General features: G+C 34.6%; 3 protein-coding genes and 1 pseudogene across 5 annotated transcripts; 2 read left to right on the top strand and 2 right to left on the bottom strand.

The window, feature by feature from the left end:
- Positions 1-643: 643 nt before the first annotated feature.
- On the bottom strand, positions 644-8463 carry LOC103864498 (annotated as a pseudogene).
- A 215-nt stretch (positions 8464-8678) lies between these two features.
- Positions 8679-9249, bottom strand: LOC103864499 (lysozyme D-like). Its single transcript, XM_009142251.2, has one exon. It carries the CDS (start codon positions 9176-9178, stop codon positions 8870-8872), a length of 309 nt encoding a protein of 102 aa, XP_009140499.1. The 5' UTR covers positions 9179-9249; the 3' UTR covers positions 8679-8869.
- Positions 9250-11362: 2113 nt separating this feature from the next.
- LOC103864500 (HD domain-containing protein 2-like) lies at positions 11363-14226 on the top strand. 2 transcript variants are annotated; one of them, XM_033289583.1, is made up of 8 exons: positions 11363-12458; positions 12492-12569; positions 13121-13245; positions 13343-13380; positions 13459-13569; positions 13654-13770; positions 13867-13908; positions 13992-14226. In XM_033289583.1, exons 1-8 carry the CDS (start codon positions 12303-12305, stop codon positions 14060-14062), a joined length of 738 nt encoding a protein of 245 aa, XP_033145474.1. In that variant the 5' UTR covers positions 11363-12302; the 3' UTR covers positions 14063-14226. The 2 variants fall into 2 exon arrangements, with proteins under 2 accessions (XP_033145474.1, XP_009140501.1); XM_009142253.3 differs by having other exon boundaries at positions 12046-12569.
- Positions 14227-14444: 218 nt separating this feature from the next.
- On the top strand, positions 14445-17566 carry LOC103864501 (5'-nucleotidase domain-containing protein DDB_G0275467). 2 transcript variants are annotated; one of them, XM_033289576.1, is made up of 13 exons: positions 14445-14590; positions 14684-14720; positions 14795-15001; positions 15066-15202; positions 15268-15417; positions 15483-15584; positions 15657-15821; positions 15896-16006; positions 16101-16198; positions 16311-16434; positions 16507-16731; positions 16846-17166; positions 17268-17566. In XM_033289576.1, the coding sequence occupies exons 3-13, from the start codon at positions 14980-14982 to the stop codon at positions 17292-17294; spliced, it is 1482 nt and encodes a 493-aa protein (XP_033145467.1). In that variant the 5' UTR covers positions 14445-14590; positions 14684-14720; positions 14795-14979; the 3' UTR covers positions 17295-17566. The 2 variants fall into 2 exon arrangements, with proteins under 2 accessions (XP_033145467.1, XP_033145468.1); XM_033289577.1 differs by lacking the exon at positions 17268-17566 and having other exon boundaries at positions 16507-16596; positions 16687-17085.
- The last annotated feature ends 750 nt before the right edge of the window (positions 17567-18316 follow it).

Raw genomic sequence — 18316 nt, forward strand, 5'->3', positions numbered from 1 at the left:
CAGAAAAAACTTTGAACTCGAAAACAGACCGTTTAATTCCTGAACTCTTAGTCAAATAAGAAAAAACCTTAAACAATCGTTGACCAAGCCTTTTTAACACTCTAATTAATCTTCCATTAATTTGTTTGACAGAAGTTAAATCACTAATCAATGTCGTTTTGATAAAAGGAAAAACCTAATCTAAACACGAAAAGTTCCTGTTCATCTTTCTTAAATTCCTAATTTTCATCTCATTACCGAACATTACCAAACAATCAACGTAAACCATCTTAAAGTTCATTACCATAGCTAGCCGTTGGCATTCAGTTCTCGGTTCAGTTCCAATTTGGTTCTCCGGTTCTAGAAGTTTAAAATATGTTAGATTATATAGAAAGTTTGTTTCTGTTTGGTTCAGTTATTTTTGTTTTTGGTTCAGTTCGGATATCAAAGTCGAGCAAACTTATATCCAAAGTAATATCGGATCCCATTCAGTTCTGGTTTGGTTCTGATTTTCGGTTAATTTGGGTTAAAAAAGTAAAACATACCAGGGGTTTTCACATTAAATATCAAAAAATTGGGTTTTCAGATAAAAAATTGTATAAGTCAGATAATTTAATTATTTTGGATAAAAGTATTTTATTTATTCATTTTTGGGTGTTTTGACTTGTAAATACTATTTTTATATTATTTGATTATTTTAATACTAAATATAGTTAATATTCATAAATATATAAATTATATTATAGATATTTTGGTACCCATTCGGTTCTAGGTTTGGTTTCGACTTTTGGTTTTAGAAATATATGATCCACTAGTATAATTGATAGGATCTAATTCAACCTTCGGTTCAGTTCTTCGGTTAAGGATAAATATCAAAATACAATTCCTTGTAATGAAGTAAATGGTACTCAAATTCTAGATCATTTCGCTTCTAAAAGACAGTGTCGTAAACAAGTTTTCTTAATTTTTGTTTATGTGGATCTGTAGATGTAGTAGGTGTTTTGATTTTGATATCTTATAACATACCCAACAGCTCTTTATCCCTTCATTTTTGAGGGATTTTTCATTACAATATATTCTTATTTCACAAATTTTGAAAGGGTGAATAAACACTCTCAAATTTAAAAGTGCACAATTCATTCTACCAAATACTATTTTTTTTTTCAGTGTGGTCTTAACAATCCCACAAATTTTTAATACATTTCAGTACCAATCTTATCGTTTTAAGGCTATCTATTACACCAAGTTCATGATAGAAAAGAAATGTACTCGTGACCAGAAAGTGTGTGTGCATATTTCGATATTAGCTCTCTGAAACATCTTAAGAACAGATCTATGATCTTTACGCAAAGTATAGCAGTTCCCGACAACACACCTGCCATTCACTAAGACAGTCATTTCCAAGCCAAAGGAAACTTTCCAGTTACATGTTTTTAAATAATCTAGTGCTAAAAGTTGGTTCCTATTTACGATTGGTTGTTAAAATTTGTGAATGTTAAAATCTGTACTCAAATGTAAGTGGTTGTTTTTTTAAATTTCTCGAAAATAAACTTAAGAGTTAATGAAGATTTTAGGAAGGATACCATGATTCTGGAGATAGACAGTTACTGAAATCAGCTCATCGGACAGAAAGTCCAGCCTCATCTCTTCTTGGTTCTTCAAATCAAAGATGCGGAATCATGAAAAGGAAAATATTAAGACAGAAAACCTTGCAGGTTTATCTAAATTCAAGCTCTGAGTGGTGGTATCACAAGTCATTAAATACCTAAAATAAGTATCTTACATAAATAATTAACTCAGATACTTAGTCTAATATCTTTTGGTATTATTTTTTTTTTTTGACAGCAAAGAATTTACAGACTCATGTTGACTCTGTAAACCAAGTTGGTAACTCCGCATCCATGTGAACGACAAAGGACGATTGTTTCCTAGCATTGCGTGCTAAGCTATCCGCCCGAAGGTTCGCCGTCCGAGGAACATGAACAATGTCTGAGTTGAGGAAACTTCTTTTGAGAAGTTTGATATCTTCCAAATAGTTTTCGAATGCTGGCCATTCTTCTGGTTCCGGAACCATCTTCACCAATTGAGAACAATCCGTCGCAAACGTTACCTGTAACTGTCTTAAATTCTTCATACATTCCATTGCCCAAATCAAAGCCTCTACCTCCGAATGGAGGGGTGAAAGACATGCCCTTACATTCCTTGCCCCTAACAGACCATCAAACCCCTGTAAAGTACTATACCAACCTTGCCCTGAAAAAGAATCCTTATCTTTCCATGAACCATCTATGAAACACCATCGACCTTGTGTTGCTAGGGAGGAACTGGTCTGTACCGAAGGCTCCCTCGTAGGGTCATTTCCCACCTGTGCTTCTGCCCAAAGTGATGATTCTAATTCAGCTAATTGAAGAGTATCCCTCGGATCAATATCCAGATTACTAAAAATTTTGTTATTTCGAGCTTTCCAAATATACCATAAAATCCATGCAAACTGATGGTCATCCATCTTTGGCTGAACTCTCCAAAAAAGATGATCCATATTAGCAAATAATGAAGTGATAGGAAAGATATTAGGAGACGACGGAATCTTGGATAATGCCCACACTTGGCGTGCCGGCGGACATTCAAAAAATACATGGTTAATTGATTCTTCCGGATCTCCGCATCGAGCACAACATATATCTCCTTGTATCCCTCTTGCCTTGAGATTTTTCATTACCGATATACATCCCGAGAGAAGTTGCCATAAAAAATGTCTTATTTTTTGGGGGCACCGAACTTTCCAACAGAAAGCTTTAAGTATATCCACTGTAGGGCCATAAAAATCTGGTGGTTTTTCCTTATCAGGATAGACTCGTTCCACTTGATAACCTGATCGGATTCATGTGTTTTCTCTTAGGATTTATAATATATGATATGTTTATACATATTTTTGAGTTTTGTGCTCTAATTTCATTATCCAAACTTTTTGATTTCATTTGTCAAAAATTAAACTAGAAACTACAAGAATTGTGACTATTAAATTTCTCGTTTCAATTTGTTTTTTTTATCGTTATTTCACTGGATCTTTTTTAGGTTTTGGGTTTAACTAAATCCAAAAAGTATTTTGGAACCAAAAACCCGATTAAGATTTGTTCAATGGATCAGTTACGTAAACATTAACAGTAGTTATGAAATTATGTGATTTAAATTTGATTTCTATTTAATTGATTTATTATTTTACAATGTTTATGTGGAAAAGTATAAGTTCATATATGCAATTTGAAATATATTTTATAAATTTTATATAAAAGAATCAGATTTAAGCAATCGATCTATTTCATTTGAGTCGCGTTAAATTTAAATTTTAAAACTAAAAACAAATTGGGTTTATAAAGCTGACAACGACATAGAAAACTACTCACCGGAGCACCACAAGACATGGAAACAGCGATATGTAAGACAGTATTGCCATTAACATCTACTTGCTGCAGATGTTTTTGGCTGTTAATGCCCAGACTCTCTGCCATGAAAATGAAGCCATCTACGTTTTTGTTTCGTGCCGCGAGATGAAAGACTGTCTCTTTCGTTCGTGTGAGGGAGCTGAAGGACAATGGAGCCTTTTCCAGGAACTCTTCTAGAACTACAACCGAGCCTCTGAGGACCACCAGATGCAAAGGCGATAAACCGTTGGTGTTATGAGCTTTTTCTAATCCAACACAATAGTGAGGCACTGAGTTTATACAAATTACAAAAATGTTGGGCGTGCACAAATTACAAAGCTTTGACGAACCCTAGACATAATCATATATAGGTCATCAAGAAGAAGGCGGACGACGAAAACTAAAGAGGCAGCAACACTCCACTACAATCGCCAAGCCGAACCATATCTGACACAATCCATCATCACTAACCCAAATCATCATCTGTCGAGAGACCCTTCAACTCAGCAGACAAAACCAACTCCTCACCGTTGCACCAGAGGCGAGATGAGGGCCTTTTACGGTCCGCCAGAGAAGAGCCAGAGAAGATCCATGAGGCATATCGGAGCGGTTATGCAAGGGAGAATAAGGGAAGGAGATGGTAATCAGAAAAAGAGGATCAGGAAAAGCGGGAGGGTGACCGACCACCGAAGAAAAGATGACTTGACATTTGAGAGAGTTTGGAGAGAGAGAAAAGAAGCCTACCTATAATAAAAAAAAAACTAAGTGCACAAGAAACTTACAAGTGGATCCACTTGATATGGCAAATTTGAGTCCATCTTCATACATTTTTGACGTGACAGAACTAAAATTGAAATCTTAAGATAACCAAATGATGTTTACAAGTGAAAAATATGCTACATTCGATATGACTAAACAGACCTTACTGGTGAATACCCACAAAAAAAAACTAATTTTGTGTATTGGACTTGTTGTTTTGTTAAACCGCGAATATTTATTGTTGAAACATATTGTTGAAATCATGAACTACATCAAAGAAGAAGTTGGCAATATAAAGCACCAAATTTAGTCTCTTTCTTGTATAGAGATATTTATACTATGGTTGAAAATTGAAAATTTTATCTTTATTTTTATGGCTGAATCAATATATTGAATCCATGTACCAAAAATTATATAAATCTATATTGGAATAATACAAATGTAAACTCTTGTTAATTTAGTTTTTAATTTATTCAATTATTTTTTTAATTTATTCTATTAATTCAGAGTTATGAAATCTCCAAGATGCCGCAATAAAACACAGTAAAAATAAAAGCTTGGTTAAACAAGCCATGTGATAAATAATATTCAATCTACAGTTAATAATAATTCATTTCTTTGATTTGACAAAATAATTATTTGATTTGCTAATTATAATACTGTTCCTTTCAATAGTAGATATATTAGGTTCAAATTTTGAAAAATTGCTAAAAGACTTCTTTGGAAAAACTGGGGCCTCCAGCTCTGGTGGTAAAGAACTCACAATTGTGAGTTTCGCCACCTTGATTCGAACCCGGTCACTCGCAGATGTTTTAAGTGGCAAAAAAATTTGAATTTTTGCGGATCTCGTGATGATTAGTTTTTGGATCTAGAAAACTTTTAGGATAATACCATGGATAGAAAAAAAAAGCTTCTTTGTACGAAAGAAAAAAGTTTTTATTATTTATAAATACACACAGAAGGCAAATGGATTTGCGTTTTAGAAATTCTTAACTAAGATATTAAAATGTGATTACATTTCAACTAAACACACTATTTTAGCATGTATACATATACCCGATACACACAAATAAAAATAAAAATAATGAAGTTCTAAAAGACATTTCATCTGTTTCTGTTGGCAATAAAATTACTAAGAGCTACTAAAGGAGCCACTTTTTCCTTACTAACCCTTGAAGATGTTGACGTGCATCTTCCGTCAATCTCTTAACAAATTCTTTAGACTTCTCCAAACCCATCAGCTTGGGATACGTCAGCTTTCCCACGAGCTGATCTTTCCCGGCTGTTTTTCCCAATTCTTCCGACGACTTGGTCTCGTCCAAAATATCATCCACCACCTGAAACAACAACCCAATGCACCTTGCAAACTTTCTTACTCTCTCAATCTCTTCATTAGACCCACCACCAATAATGGCTCCAAGAACAGCAGCAGTTTCCAAAAGAACCGCGGTTTTGTGTACGTGTATAAACTCTAAATGCTCTAGTCCTACCTCGTCTAAGTCCAAACCTTCACTACTTATGTCCTTAGCTTGTCCCGCGACTAACCCTCTAGTTCCAATTGACCTAGCCAGTTCCCTGACCGCCCAAACCATTTTCTCCGAGGATACCTCCGCCGTCGTCATGTGCTCGAAGGCAAGAGACAAGAGAGCTCCTCCGGAGAGAATAGCAACTCCTTCGCCGTAGACTTTGTGCGTCGTAGGCTTCCCACGACGCAGATCGTCATTGTCCATACAAGGCAAGTCGTCTTTGATTAGAGACATGGTGTGTATCATCTCAACCGCACAAGCCGCTGGCATCGCCGCGTTTTCTTTGCCTCCTACTAGCTCGCAAGAAGCAAGGCATAGTATTGGTCTAACGCGTTTCCCGGCCGCAAGAACCGCGTAACGCATGGCTTCGTGGATCTTGAGTGGCTCACCTACTGGAATGGCTTCGTCTAAGGCTTTGTTTACTAATTCGACTTTTGTTGCCATGTACGGATCAAAATCGAACGTGGAACTGGGGCTTATACCTTCTTCTTGTTCTTGTTCTTTCACAATGGGAGAATCAAGAAACTGGGCTACTTCTTGTCTTGATAAAATGGCGGCCTTGGCTCGAGTTTCTAAAGAAGGCTGGAAGAAGCGGCCTAGCCTCGGCTTGATATTCTGAAAGAAGAAGGTTATAGAGAGAACGAGGAGTGATAGATAGAGAAAGAGATTTTGAGATTCCATTTCATCAAAATCAAACATCTCTCTCTAGCTCGGCCTAGTTCTTGTTTGTTTAATATATATATAGGAATATTATATATGTCAACCAATGATGAAGTCGCATATATTAACGTCTAGGCTTTTTGTGGGATCATGGTTTCTCTTGGCCGGATTGATGGTTATGATACCTTCCCGTAACGTATTGTTATTGCCTGATAGAGAAGTATAAGACGTATAATCTGATGTCCTCAATTACGTAAAAGAAAGCAAGATCCAAAAACATGTATGCACTTTGTCAGAAACAACTTCTTTCCTTTTCATATTCTTTTTACGTTTCCCTTTTTTCCTTCTTTCCCTAAATCACTAATCTCCATTTTGACGCAATAATTACTTTGAACTACAGTGTTTCTGAATTATAATGACCAAAACACTGGAGTATAAACAATCTTTTTTGTTTTATAATATATGGGGCCATAATCAGGGATGTTTACCATTTAAAATATTTACACTGTCAAGTGGAAGGCCACTAGTAAAACTTGTTAGTAGTTAACGTCTATAAACCATATTACCAACACAGAGCAAATCCTTCAGACTGAGGATTTTATAAACTCGTTTGTAAAAATATCACAACAAAATTCCAAAAACATCGATTTTCGCAAATCTAAATGTTTAGCTGTTACTCTACTGGTTCCCTTAAACTCAAGTATTGGGAATACAAAGCATATTTGGGAATGACTGAATGAGTGACATTACAATAATCGAGTAACCTGTAAAAAGATTCGAAATCCATAAAGTATGTAAACAACAATAAACTAGTGTTATAAATAAATCAAGAAACTAAACCATGTTAAGCACCTCTTGTAAATCTCTACCCAACTTGGGTAATCATTCCTAACTTTTCAAATATACCAAACAAATCATGAAAATTTTATATTCTAATATTCTTTGGAAGCCGCCAAAAAAAAATCAAAATTAGAGACATTGGAACACCACCTGAAGTTTTTGGTGCCTAGGAGATAGTCCAAGTTCGTAACGTTGTATGGAATTCTTGAAGAGTATGTATATCACAGTTAATTGTACAAGTCAACAGATTTGCTGAAATTGATATACCTATATGATTTGGCAGATAAAATGTCGTATTTAAATTGCCAAGCACACTCCAGCTTCCATGACTAAGCTTGTATAGTTTCCTCACATCTAGTGACTAGTCAATAGAACTGGATAGTTGGACCTTTAGATGGAAAATCATATCCAGTCCCGATTTAACCGTATATATTCCAAGTTTTGTACAAAGTCATACTAATGTATCCGCAAGTACTACTTATGGGCATACTACGAATAAGGGAAACATGTGACATGTCAGTGAGTTTGTTTGATAGTGTCATATTTCATATTTATGTCATTAGATCGGTCAAATGATTAGTCAATATATTAGGATACTAGTTATGTTCCTTACATGATGTAGCTGGCCAGGGGTGGTGCCTAAGGATCAATAGATCATAGAAGATCTTGAATCAAATCATTTGATTGATAAATTTAAAGTCAATCGGATTTATCACAGTATAACTTTTCATACTAGCTATGAATGCATACATCTCTGTTATTCGTTCGAATTTCTCCAAAGTTTGCCACCACGATAATTAATTTTATCATCATAGATTTAGAAAGCTGAAAAATATGATATTACGTAATTTGACAACACCGCTGCCACTGATTTAATTGGTTGATCTTTCACATATTTTCTAATTAATTTAAACAAATAAAAATGTGTATTTGACCGTGAACCGTTTATTCACTTACGGGATTTATATTAAACTTTTAGAGCATCTCCAATGTAAAACTCCATATTTTCTCTAAAATGGAGTAAAAGTGAAAATGGAGTAAAATTGCTCTAATCCTACTCTATTTCCCACTCCATTATACAGTGATGAACAAACAAAAAATAAATTACTCCATTTATGGAGTAAATTTCATTATGGAGTGAGATATGGAGTTGGAGTTGGATAAGGGCATCTCCATCTCAACTCCATTTTTTCCTCTAAAATAGAGTAAAAGTGGATATGGAGTAAAGAATGCTCCAACCCAACTCCATATCTCACTCCATAATGAAATTTACTCCATAAATGGAGTAAACTATTTTTTGTTTGTTCATCACTCCATTATGGAGTGGGAAATAGAGTAGGGTTGGAGCAATTTTACTCCATTTTCACTTTTACTCTATTTTGGAGGAAAAAATGGAGTTTTACATTGGAGATGCTCTTAGTTGATGGGTATTTTTCTCGATTGTTTTTACTAGTTACTTTCACTCTCAAAAATAAATTTGAAAAACGCGGAGAATTAAAATAGTTTTCTTCATAATTAAAAAGACAACCCTTTTTTTTGCAAGGAAATAACATGGATGATTAATCCAATCCACACAATTTTAGCTACTATAGCGTACACTTCAAACCATCATTATAGGAAAAATAAAAACATTACATTACTTATTCAGTTTCCCTCATTGTTTGGAAAACATAACTTGTGGATTTAGTTACCAGATCCTGATCCAGCCCTGGATCCGGCAAAAGAACCAGCAGACGATCCAGCCGAGCCACCTGAACTACCAGAATTTGAACTCGAAGATGAGCTTGAGCTAGATGATGAACTAGACCGTGAGCCTGAACCAGCCCCAGCACCAGCACCAGATCCCGAGCCACCACCAAGACCAATTCCCAACCCAACACCCAGTCCAACACCTATCCCCAAGTCCTTTCTTGCAACCCGACTCTCGGTTATTATAAGTAAACCGGAAAGAACCAATAAACTGAGAAGAACCATACCATGGAGCCTGGCCATTTTAAAATATTCTATTTAGTTAAGAATTATCGTTTGTGTTTCTTTTATGGTTTGTTGGATAGAAGAGGGTAATGTGTTAGCGTATTTATAGAAGCTTTGAGATGGAGTGAGCGCTGAAGTGGATGCCACTAAGTTCGAATGTTAGACCAACTTGCTTCGGTCATTTTCTTAAATTATTGACTTGTTCACTCACACAAAGAATTTTTTTTTTTTTGAATATTAGACAAACAAACAAATAATCGTATTTTCAGCATTTTTTGGTCAAAGTTTAGCGTGATAAAGGTTCATGTTTTCAGTCTTCAAAAATATAGAATATTTAGTGTAAAGGCTCTTATATTGTTAATTTAAGTGAGAACGGACTTTTATCACGCTAAACTTTCATTCAGTCGATGTATATTATTGGTATAGTAATAGTTGCTCGTTTCATGCAATAGTACGTACTAATGGGACGCATTGTGATCATGTGATTTGCCTGATATGAAATAGTTCGCTTAAATGGAACAGCCCCCAGATTATTAGTGCATATTAACTATAGACCCATGTGAAGTTAGTTTGAATGAATTAAAATCATTTTATAGGAATTTATTTGCGGCTACCGTCCCACTAACATCGGTCAGTGGAGGTGTGGTAGTGGATTTTACTCGGTGAAATCAATCGCTGATATTAGAAAAAAGTCAATAATGAATTCCACAATCTCATTTGTAAAACATGTGCTTGAATTAAAACCATGAGATATGAGATATCTATATTTTACGTGTCGTTCGCAAACTAATTTTAAACGTTTAATTACAAACTAGATTTTGATCCGCACAGGCGCGCGGATGTATATTTTGAAAAATATGTTGATATTTGTTTTTCATGTAATTATTAGGATTTGGAAAAATGAATCCGAGGAACATAACCGATACCGATCCAAAGATATAGTACCAAACCCAAACATAAATTGATTAAATATTCTAATTATTCAAAATTTTGTTATTTAAAGAACCGAATCTGATCCGAACCGAAGTATTTGGGTATCCAAATTTATCTAAAAATAGATTTATATACTTATATATATTAATTATTTTTAGATTTAACGTATATAAAACATCAAAAATGATACTTTTAAATTGGTTTAAATACTTGAAAATATATATAGATAGTCAAAAGTAAATATCTGAAATAGTTAAAGTATACTCAAATCACCAAAAATACTTAAAATAATTATTGATTTCGTATCCAAAATTTTAAATCAAGCCAATTGATATGTTAAGCTTAAGTATTATGACATATGTTATTCAAATTTATACGTAATATATTATTTTATTTATACATTTTGAGAAATTTAAAATATATAATGATTTAAGACTTTAAAAATAATTTAAATTAGTTATCCAAACCCAAACCAAACCCGCAAAGATCCAAATCGAACTCAAACCAAAATTTAGAAACATTCTAATAAGCTGAAATCTTTGACCCCGAAAACCCAAAATACAAACCGATCAGAACTAAACCCGTATGGGTGTCCAAAAGCCCATCCCTAGTCATTATTATATATCGTATTTTATCATCATATAATTAATCGTATTTTATATGTACCATCATATAAGTAATCATATAATTAATAGTATTTTATACATACCATCATATAAATAATTACATATATTATATTTTTAAAACTTAATATGAAATATGAAAACTATAATTTGAGTTGGTATTTCAAATTGGGCTTTGTATTATATTTTTCTTATATATATTGACAATATTTTTTTATAATGGTTATTGAAAAATAGTTTAGTAAAAATCCATTTTTGAATATATGTATATTTTTGAATCAATTTTTGATATAAATCAAATTTGAATTATTATTTTGATTTGAAATATGTATATAAAGTTTAAATTTTGTTTTATGGTTAGTTTAGAAAAAAAATTTTTAGGGAATTAGATTGACCCATTTTGGTATATTTTAAAAGTGGCCTAGATAACTTTTAATTTTTAAAAAAAACATAAGCCCATTACTTTTTTTCTTAATACTACTATCCTTGTTTTCAAACAAAAATATTTTTTTTTAAAAGACTGCAATCCATGTTTCCAAATACTCCAAATTTTTAAAAGTCATATTCAAGTCTCCAAACACTCCAATTTTGTACTTGAGTTTTAATAAGATAGATGGTAGTCTTAATAAACTAAAAATATTATAAATAATATAGATTTAATAATATTTATATATTTTAACTTATTTTATTTTTAAATAATTTAACATTATTAATTTTATTATAATGATTTTAAACCACATAGAAATCCACCAAATTATATATACGGGTGTGTGTGTCAATATAAAATTGATGTGTCAAAAATATAAACATGATTTTAAAAATAACTTAGATATTTAAAAAATAATATTTCTAGAATATTTAAAATATTATTCCAATTAATAAAATAAATATTAAAAAGCAAATAAATATTTTATTATAAATCTACTTCTCATCAAATAACTAAAAACACACACACAAAATACTTTTAATAATATATATCGACCATATATATTTGAGAAATTCTATAGAAGAGTTTTTTTAAAAACAATTTGTCACAAAAATAACCTTCAATGAAAAAATGACCAAACGAAATTTTATTAAAGAGTAAAAATATATTTATACCCTAGTGTTAACTATTCTAAATTTGGAGTTTAGAATTAAAGAGTGAAGTTTTGAGAATAAAGTTTCAAAATTTTAAAAATAAAAAATAAATATTAAAATTTTCAAAAAAAACTATTTTGGTCATTTTATTTATTGAGGATGATTTTTGTGACAATTTTTAAAACAATTATTTGAGAGAATTGTTTTATATATTATATGAGAATTGCTTTATATATTTTATCAAAATTAATTTATGTTAGAACTAAATTTAAATCAAATAACCAATCTGGTATATTAAAATTAAAATTGTGACTGTCATTTTTACATGTTTTTTTGTTGAACACAGTCATTTTTACATGTATACAGAAAAAAAATAGTCATTATTACATTTACCCAGTTATATATTATTGGGTCTTCGTATTACAAGGCCCAAATTAACTGACTAAAGGAGAAGAACTATTGAAACAAACAGCGATTCCCAAAAACGTGAAGAAGATAATCAAAAAATGAGGAATGTGATGATTCATCATCGAGTCTTCTTCTGCTGCACAAAGCCGCTCTCTATCCTCCCCTCTCTCTCTCCTCCCCACCTCCATCTCTCCTACTCCGCCGCCGCAGCCGCAGCTTCATCTCCGAATCGAGCGATTCACTGCATGGCCAACGATTCCCCACTCTCTCAACCGTTAACCGGCGGAGATGGTTCCGTCTCCGTCCCTCCTCCTTCCCCGGCTTCCTCCGCCATCGATTTCCTCTCCCTGTGCTCTCGCCTCAAGGTAATGCAACCTCAGCCTTCGAATGATCCGCCTATTGTTGTGGTCTCAGTGATTTCAACCATTTAATCTCATTCACGGAATGATTTCAATCATCAATGTGGAGATTATATGATCATGCATGCTTACGTGGGATATTTGGTACTAATGTAAGATGGATCTGTGAGTTTGTATACGCATGACTGCTTAGTTTCATGAATCTATGTATATAGTTTGATGACTGTTGATGTTCTTGTTCATGGATTGTTGATAAGATCACGACTTGTTCATGTTTTTGTGGATTTTTTTCTAATGTATGATGAATCTGTGTGGATTTAGCTCTTAGCTGCATATTTTTGATGTTTCTTGTTGATGGATTGTATTGGAATCTTACAATTTGTTTGGGAAATGAAATGATCTCAAGCTATGTAGTTGCTTTGATGTTCTTTGGTTACTCAAGTTCTTATAGATATGAAGGTTTTTTGTTCATGAGTGGGTTTTGGTTTCCGGCTTTATCGATAGGATTGTATGATCTTATGGTATTGACTTGAAGTATGTTTTTTTTTTTTAAATAGACAACTCCAAGAGCTGGATGGGGTAAAAGAGATGTTAAAAATCCAGAATCAATAGCTGACCACATGTATCGGATGGGTCTTATGGCGCTTATCTCTTCAGATATCCCCGGTGTAAACACAGACACGTAAGCTTTCTTTGTTGCTTCTTCTCTATCTTCAAGTTTCAGTTTCTGGAATAAAAAAATCTATTCATTTGAGCTTTCCATGCTGTCTTTCTTTCAGATGCATTAAAATGGCAATTGTCCATGACATTGCAGAAGGTTTGTTCTTTCACTTAATAGATATAATCGTCTATTTTCCATCAAAAGATATCAAATTCGATCATTGTTTTTGAGCAGCCATTGTAGGAGACATTACACCTTCTTGTGGTATCCCAAAAGAAGAGAAAAATAGAAGAGAAAGCGAAGCACTCGAACACATGTGCAAGCTCTTGGGTGGAGGAGAAAGGGGTTGGTTCTCTTCTCTCATCCTGAAACTACATTTATATTTTTAACTTCCAACTTCTAAGAATGTATATTATGATATAATTGCAGCTGAAGAAATCGCTGAGCTGTGGAGAGAATATGAAGCAAACGCATCACCAGAAGCCAAAGTTGTTAAAGATTTTGATAAGCTTGAGTTGATACTACAAGCTTTGGAATATGAACAGGGTAATTACCTCAAGAACAAAAAACACTTTTGATGAGTCCTGATTTGACAAATATGCAGAAACTAAAACTCTATTTTTCTCTGCTTGTTTTGTGCAGAGCAAGGTAAAGATCTAGAAGAGTTTTTCGAATCAACCGCAGGTACGTTCTGTTGTCCATAAACATAATCAAGAAAGAGTATATATATGGTTGGAGGCTCTAAACTTGTTGATGTTTTGATACAGGGAAGTTCCAGACAGATATAGGCAAAGCTTGGGCGTTGGAGATTGCTTCAAGAAGAAGAAAGCAACAATAGTTAGTTAGTTAGTTCTCACTTGAGCTAAATACTATCTTCCTTCCAACTTTAAATTGTTTCAAGATGTTTAATGTGGATCTACAACATAAGGGCATCTATGTAGGCTACATTCTTTGAAGGAGAAATCCGGATAAGTCATGTTCAGATCAATCAGAATTTCCTCAGAGACACCAAACGGACTTAGAACTGAACATATCTAAATAAACTGAACCCATAATCTAAATCCGGTGTTATTATCCTACATTGTTTAATTCTGAACTGATTCAATTAACTGGGTCCACAATGAAGAGAATATTAAGCCCATAAGGCCCAATGCTACTTTCATCGAAAAAAGTTAAAACCCTAACCGCCATTATCTACGTTGCCACATCATGATGACGTCATCATCTTCTTCTTCTCAAAACCAAGTTGTCTAGTCCACTCCATAACGAGAGGAAAAAAAGGAAAGAGAGACACATCCTTCGATGCAAAAGCTGACTTATGACATCATCTCGCCGTCTTCTACTCCCTCTCGGTGCATCGCTCACTGTAAATCTCTCTCTCTCTCTTCCGAATACAAATCATTTCTATTTTCACTAACCAATTGATGACGATCGAGTCTCGTTGTCGTCGTCGGTGCAGAGAGGAAGATTCTCTTCCTATCATCAAATCCGAAACGGTGAGTTCTTTTTCTAAATCTCATCTCCCTTCTCTCTCGATCTTCGGTGAATTAAAGATCATTCGAAATCTCAGGGTTTGGTTTGTGAGGACTCGCCACCATCACTTCAACGGAGCCAACGCTAGCGAATCTAGCGAAGAAATGCGCCGTTGCGATTCCGGAATTCTCTTCAGCAGACGACGACGACATCTCCAAGATCCGTCACGAGTTCGAGCTGGCGAAGCAGAGGTTCATCAACATCCCTGAAGCTCTAAGCAGCATGCCTAAGATGAATCCTCAAGGTTTCGCCATTGACTTTAAACCAACATCTCTTGTTCTTTGTCACTGATTGATTCATACCTGTAGGGATCTACGTTGACAAGAATCTCAGATTGGATAACATACAAGTCTACGGATTCGACTATGACTACACTTTGGCGCATTACTCCTCTGACTTGCAGAGTTTGATCTATGATCTTGCCAAGCAGCACATGGTCAATGATGTAATAATCTTATATAACCTTTTCTTATAGTAGACTCGAGTAATTGAAATCTTGAATCTTTGCAGTTTAGATACCCTGAGAGTTGTATGAAGTTTAAGTATGATCCTACTTTCCCCATCCGAGGACTCTACTACGATAAACAGAAAGGGTGTCTCATGAAACTGGACTTCTTTGGTTCGATTGAGCCCTATGGTTGTTACTTTTGTCGTCGTAAGGTATTGATTGCTCTTTCCCTTTTTTGAATGGGATGATAAGGATTTGATCCCTCTGCTTTGTGCAGTTAAGTAGGAAGGAACTAGAGAATATGTATGGAACGCGACATATGGGTCGTGAGCAGGCCAGAGTTTTAGTGGGATTGATGGACTTCTTCTGTTTCAGCGAGGTTAGTTTCCAATATCAATAAGATATGGTCATCTCTGATTTGCTTGATTCCAAAAAAAAATTTTTTTTCCAGGCATGTCTTATTGCAGACATGGTCCAGTACTTTGTAGACGCCAAGCTTGAGTTTGATGCCTCTTACATCTACAATGATGTAAATCGCGCTATTCAACATGTTCATAGAAGTGGTTTGGTCCATAGAGGAATTCTTGCTGATCCTACCAGATATTTGCTTAAAAACGTTAGTGCAAGTCTTTTCAGCTAAGAATATAATTACTCTGATTGATATCTTCTAAACATTAAGTTATTTTTCAGGGTCAACTACTACGTTTCTTGAGAAGCCTTAAAGATAAAGGGAAGAAGCTATTTTTGATGACCAACTCTCCCTACCATTTTGTTGATGGTGGAATGCGCTATCTGATGGAGGTGATTCACATTATTGAATAGCCTTTCAAATGTTTTTTTTTTCCTTGAAAGTGGATCATAATCTTTATATATGTGTCTGTTTGTTTTCCATTAGGAATCTTTTGGCCTCAGAGACTCATGGCGGGATCTTTTCGATGTTGTGATTGCTAAAGCAAATAAACCAGAATTTTACACATCTGAGCACCCTTTCCGGTTTGTGTTATTCACTCCTGAATTCTTCCTCACAGAAGCTAAGATATGTTATGAAACTACGCTTATGCTATGTTCTTGTCGGTATAAGAACTTGTATGTAATGCCCTTGTAGTTGCTATGATGAGGGGAGGGATACGTTGGCGTTTACAAAAGTGGATTCATTTCACCCAGATAAAATATACTACCATGGTTGCCTTAAATCGTTCCTTCAAATCACAAAGTGGCGTGGCCCCGAGGTAGGCTCTACACCAAGGTGATATTATTCCAATTGTAAGCATCTGAATGCATACAACATGTTTTCTTCGTAGGTTATTTATTTTGGAGATCACTTATTTAGTGACTTGAGAGGGCCTTCAAAGGCTGGTTGGCGAACTGTTGCCATAATTCACGAGCTTGAGGTTAGTTGGCCATACGTGATAATAGCGTTTAGCTTATTGTATTCTCTAAATAATCTCAACAATATTGAACTCTCTCTCTTGTTGGATCAGCGAGAGATACATATACAAAATGAAAATAGCTACCGGTTTGAGCAGGTATGTCCACAGCTTTCTCTTCTTCTTTGTTGTCTTTCAAGGAATGCTTTCTGGTTGTTGGACATGTCTATTGGTTATCCTATTTACAAGACAATTTCTTCTGCTTAAATTCAGGCAAAATTCAATATTATCCAAGAACTGCTCGGTAAATTTCATGCGACTGTATCAAACAATCAGAGAAGTGGGACATGCCAATCTCTCTTAGATGAGCTGAACATGGAGAGACAGAAAGCACGAGAGGTAATGAAACAAATGTTCAACAGATCGTTCGGAGCTACGTTTGTGACAGACACTGGTCAAGAATCAGCGTTCTCTTATCACATCCACCAGTACGCAGACGTTTACACCAGCAAGCCTGAGAACTTTATGTTCTACAAGCCCGAAGCTTGGCTTCACGTGCCTTACGATATCAAGATCATGCCACATCATGTCAAGGTACGGAAAGCAAGAGCCTCATTTTTGAGTTGTTATTGATGGATTCTACTTGTCAGCTTTGGTATTAAGGAGCTTAACCGAAACCAAACTGATTCTTTCAGGTGGCTTCAAGCCTTTTCAAAACCTGAGAATAGGTTTCAATCCTTGTAAGACGAGACGCAGATCGATGAAGAATCGATTAAGAAAGAAACGTTTAGGTTTTCCAAGTGGCAGAGGACACAGCAAGAAGGTTTGCTAATTAGATCTCAGATTCCTGTTCCTCCTGCCTTTGCTTATGATTCTTTTGTGTCAAATGAATATTAGATCATTCGTTTGCATAACTTAAAGGTGGCTAACACTTGAAAATAAAGAAAGCTATGAAAATGCTGAATCTATTCTTGATTTTTTCTATTTCTGATGATTTTTTTGGTGAAATGTTAAATTGATAATAAAATATGATGAGATTATGTACAGAAAAATCATATGAATTTAGATCATAGAATACAAATTGAAATCCTCGTAGCCCGAGTCTGATGACAACAAAACAAGCTTGCCATCCAAATGATAATAGTAGGGACAAGCAAAGAACAACTGACCTCTGCTTTCAATCGGTTCTCCACAGAATAGGCAAGCATGTGTTAAACCCAACTTGGTATTCGAGAACATGTTGCAAGTCTGTCCCGAACAGCCAGCCAAGCTATAAAAGCAAAGGGAGGTACACCTTGAGCGCAATCCAAATAGCTTTACTCCACCTCCCTTCCTTTATGAACCCTCAGCTGCTCCCAAGTTCTTGAGGAGGAGAAACAGCTACAGTAGTCAACCAAATTGTTCAGTTTGATTGAGCAAACAAGACTACTAAAGAATAAATTTATTATTTCACATAAACATGTTTAAAAGCGAATGTTACTTGTATCTTTTGTTAGATTCTGTCGTATTTGAGAAAGGCTTTTGACGGCAGCCGTAAACGACTGGTTTGTATGTGTCAATGCTGGCCAAGTTTGTTCAACTTTCTTCCTGATAATATCTGATAATCTATAGAGAAAAAAATGGGGTTAGGAAACTTGTGATGCAATCATATGCAAAGTAGAGAGGAGCTTAATGGTCTTATGGTAGCAATACTGTTTTCAATTTTTACTATCAGATCTTATGCTTACCCTTGATCCTCAATAAA

Source organism: Brassica rapa, chromosome A04, assembly GCF_000309985.2.
Source record: "Brassica rapa cultivar Chiifu-401-42 chromosome A04, CAAS_Brap_v3.01, whole genome shotgun sequence".
Taxonomy (NCBI): Eukaryota; Viridiplantae; Streptophyta; class Magnoliopsida; order Brassicales; family Brassicaceae; genus Brassica; species Brassica rapa.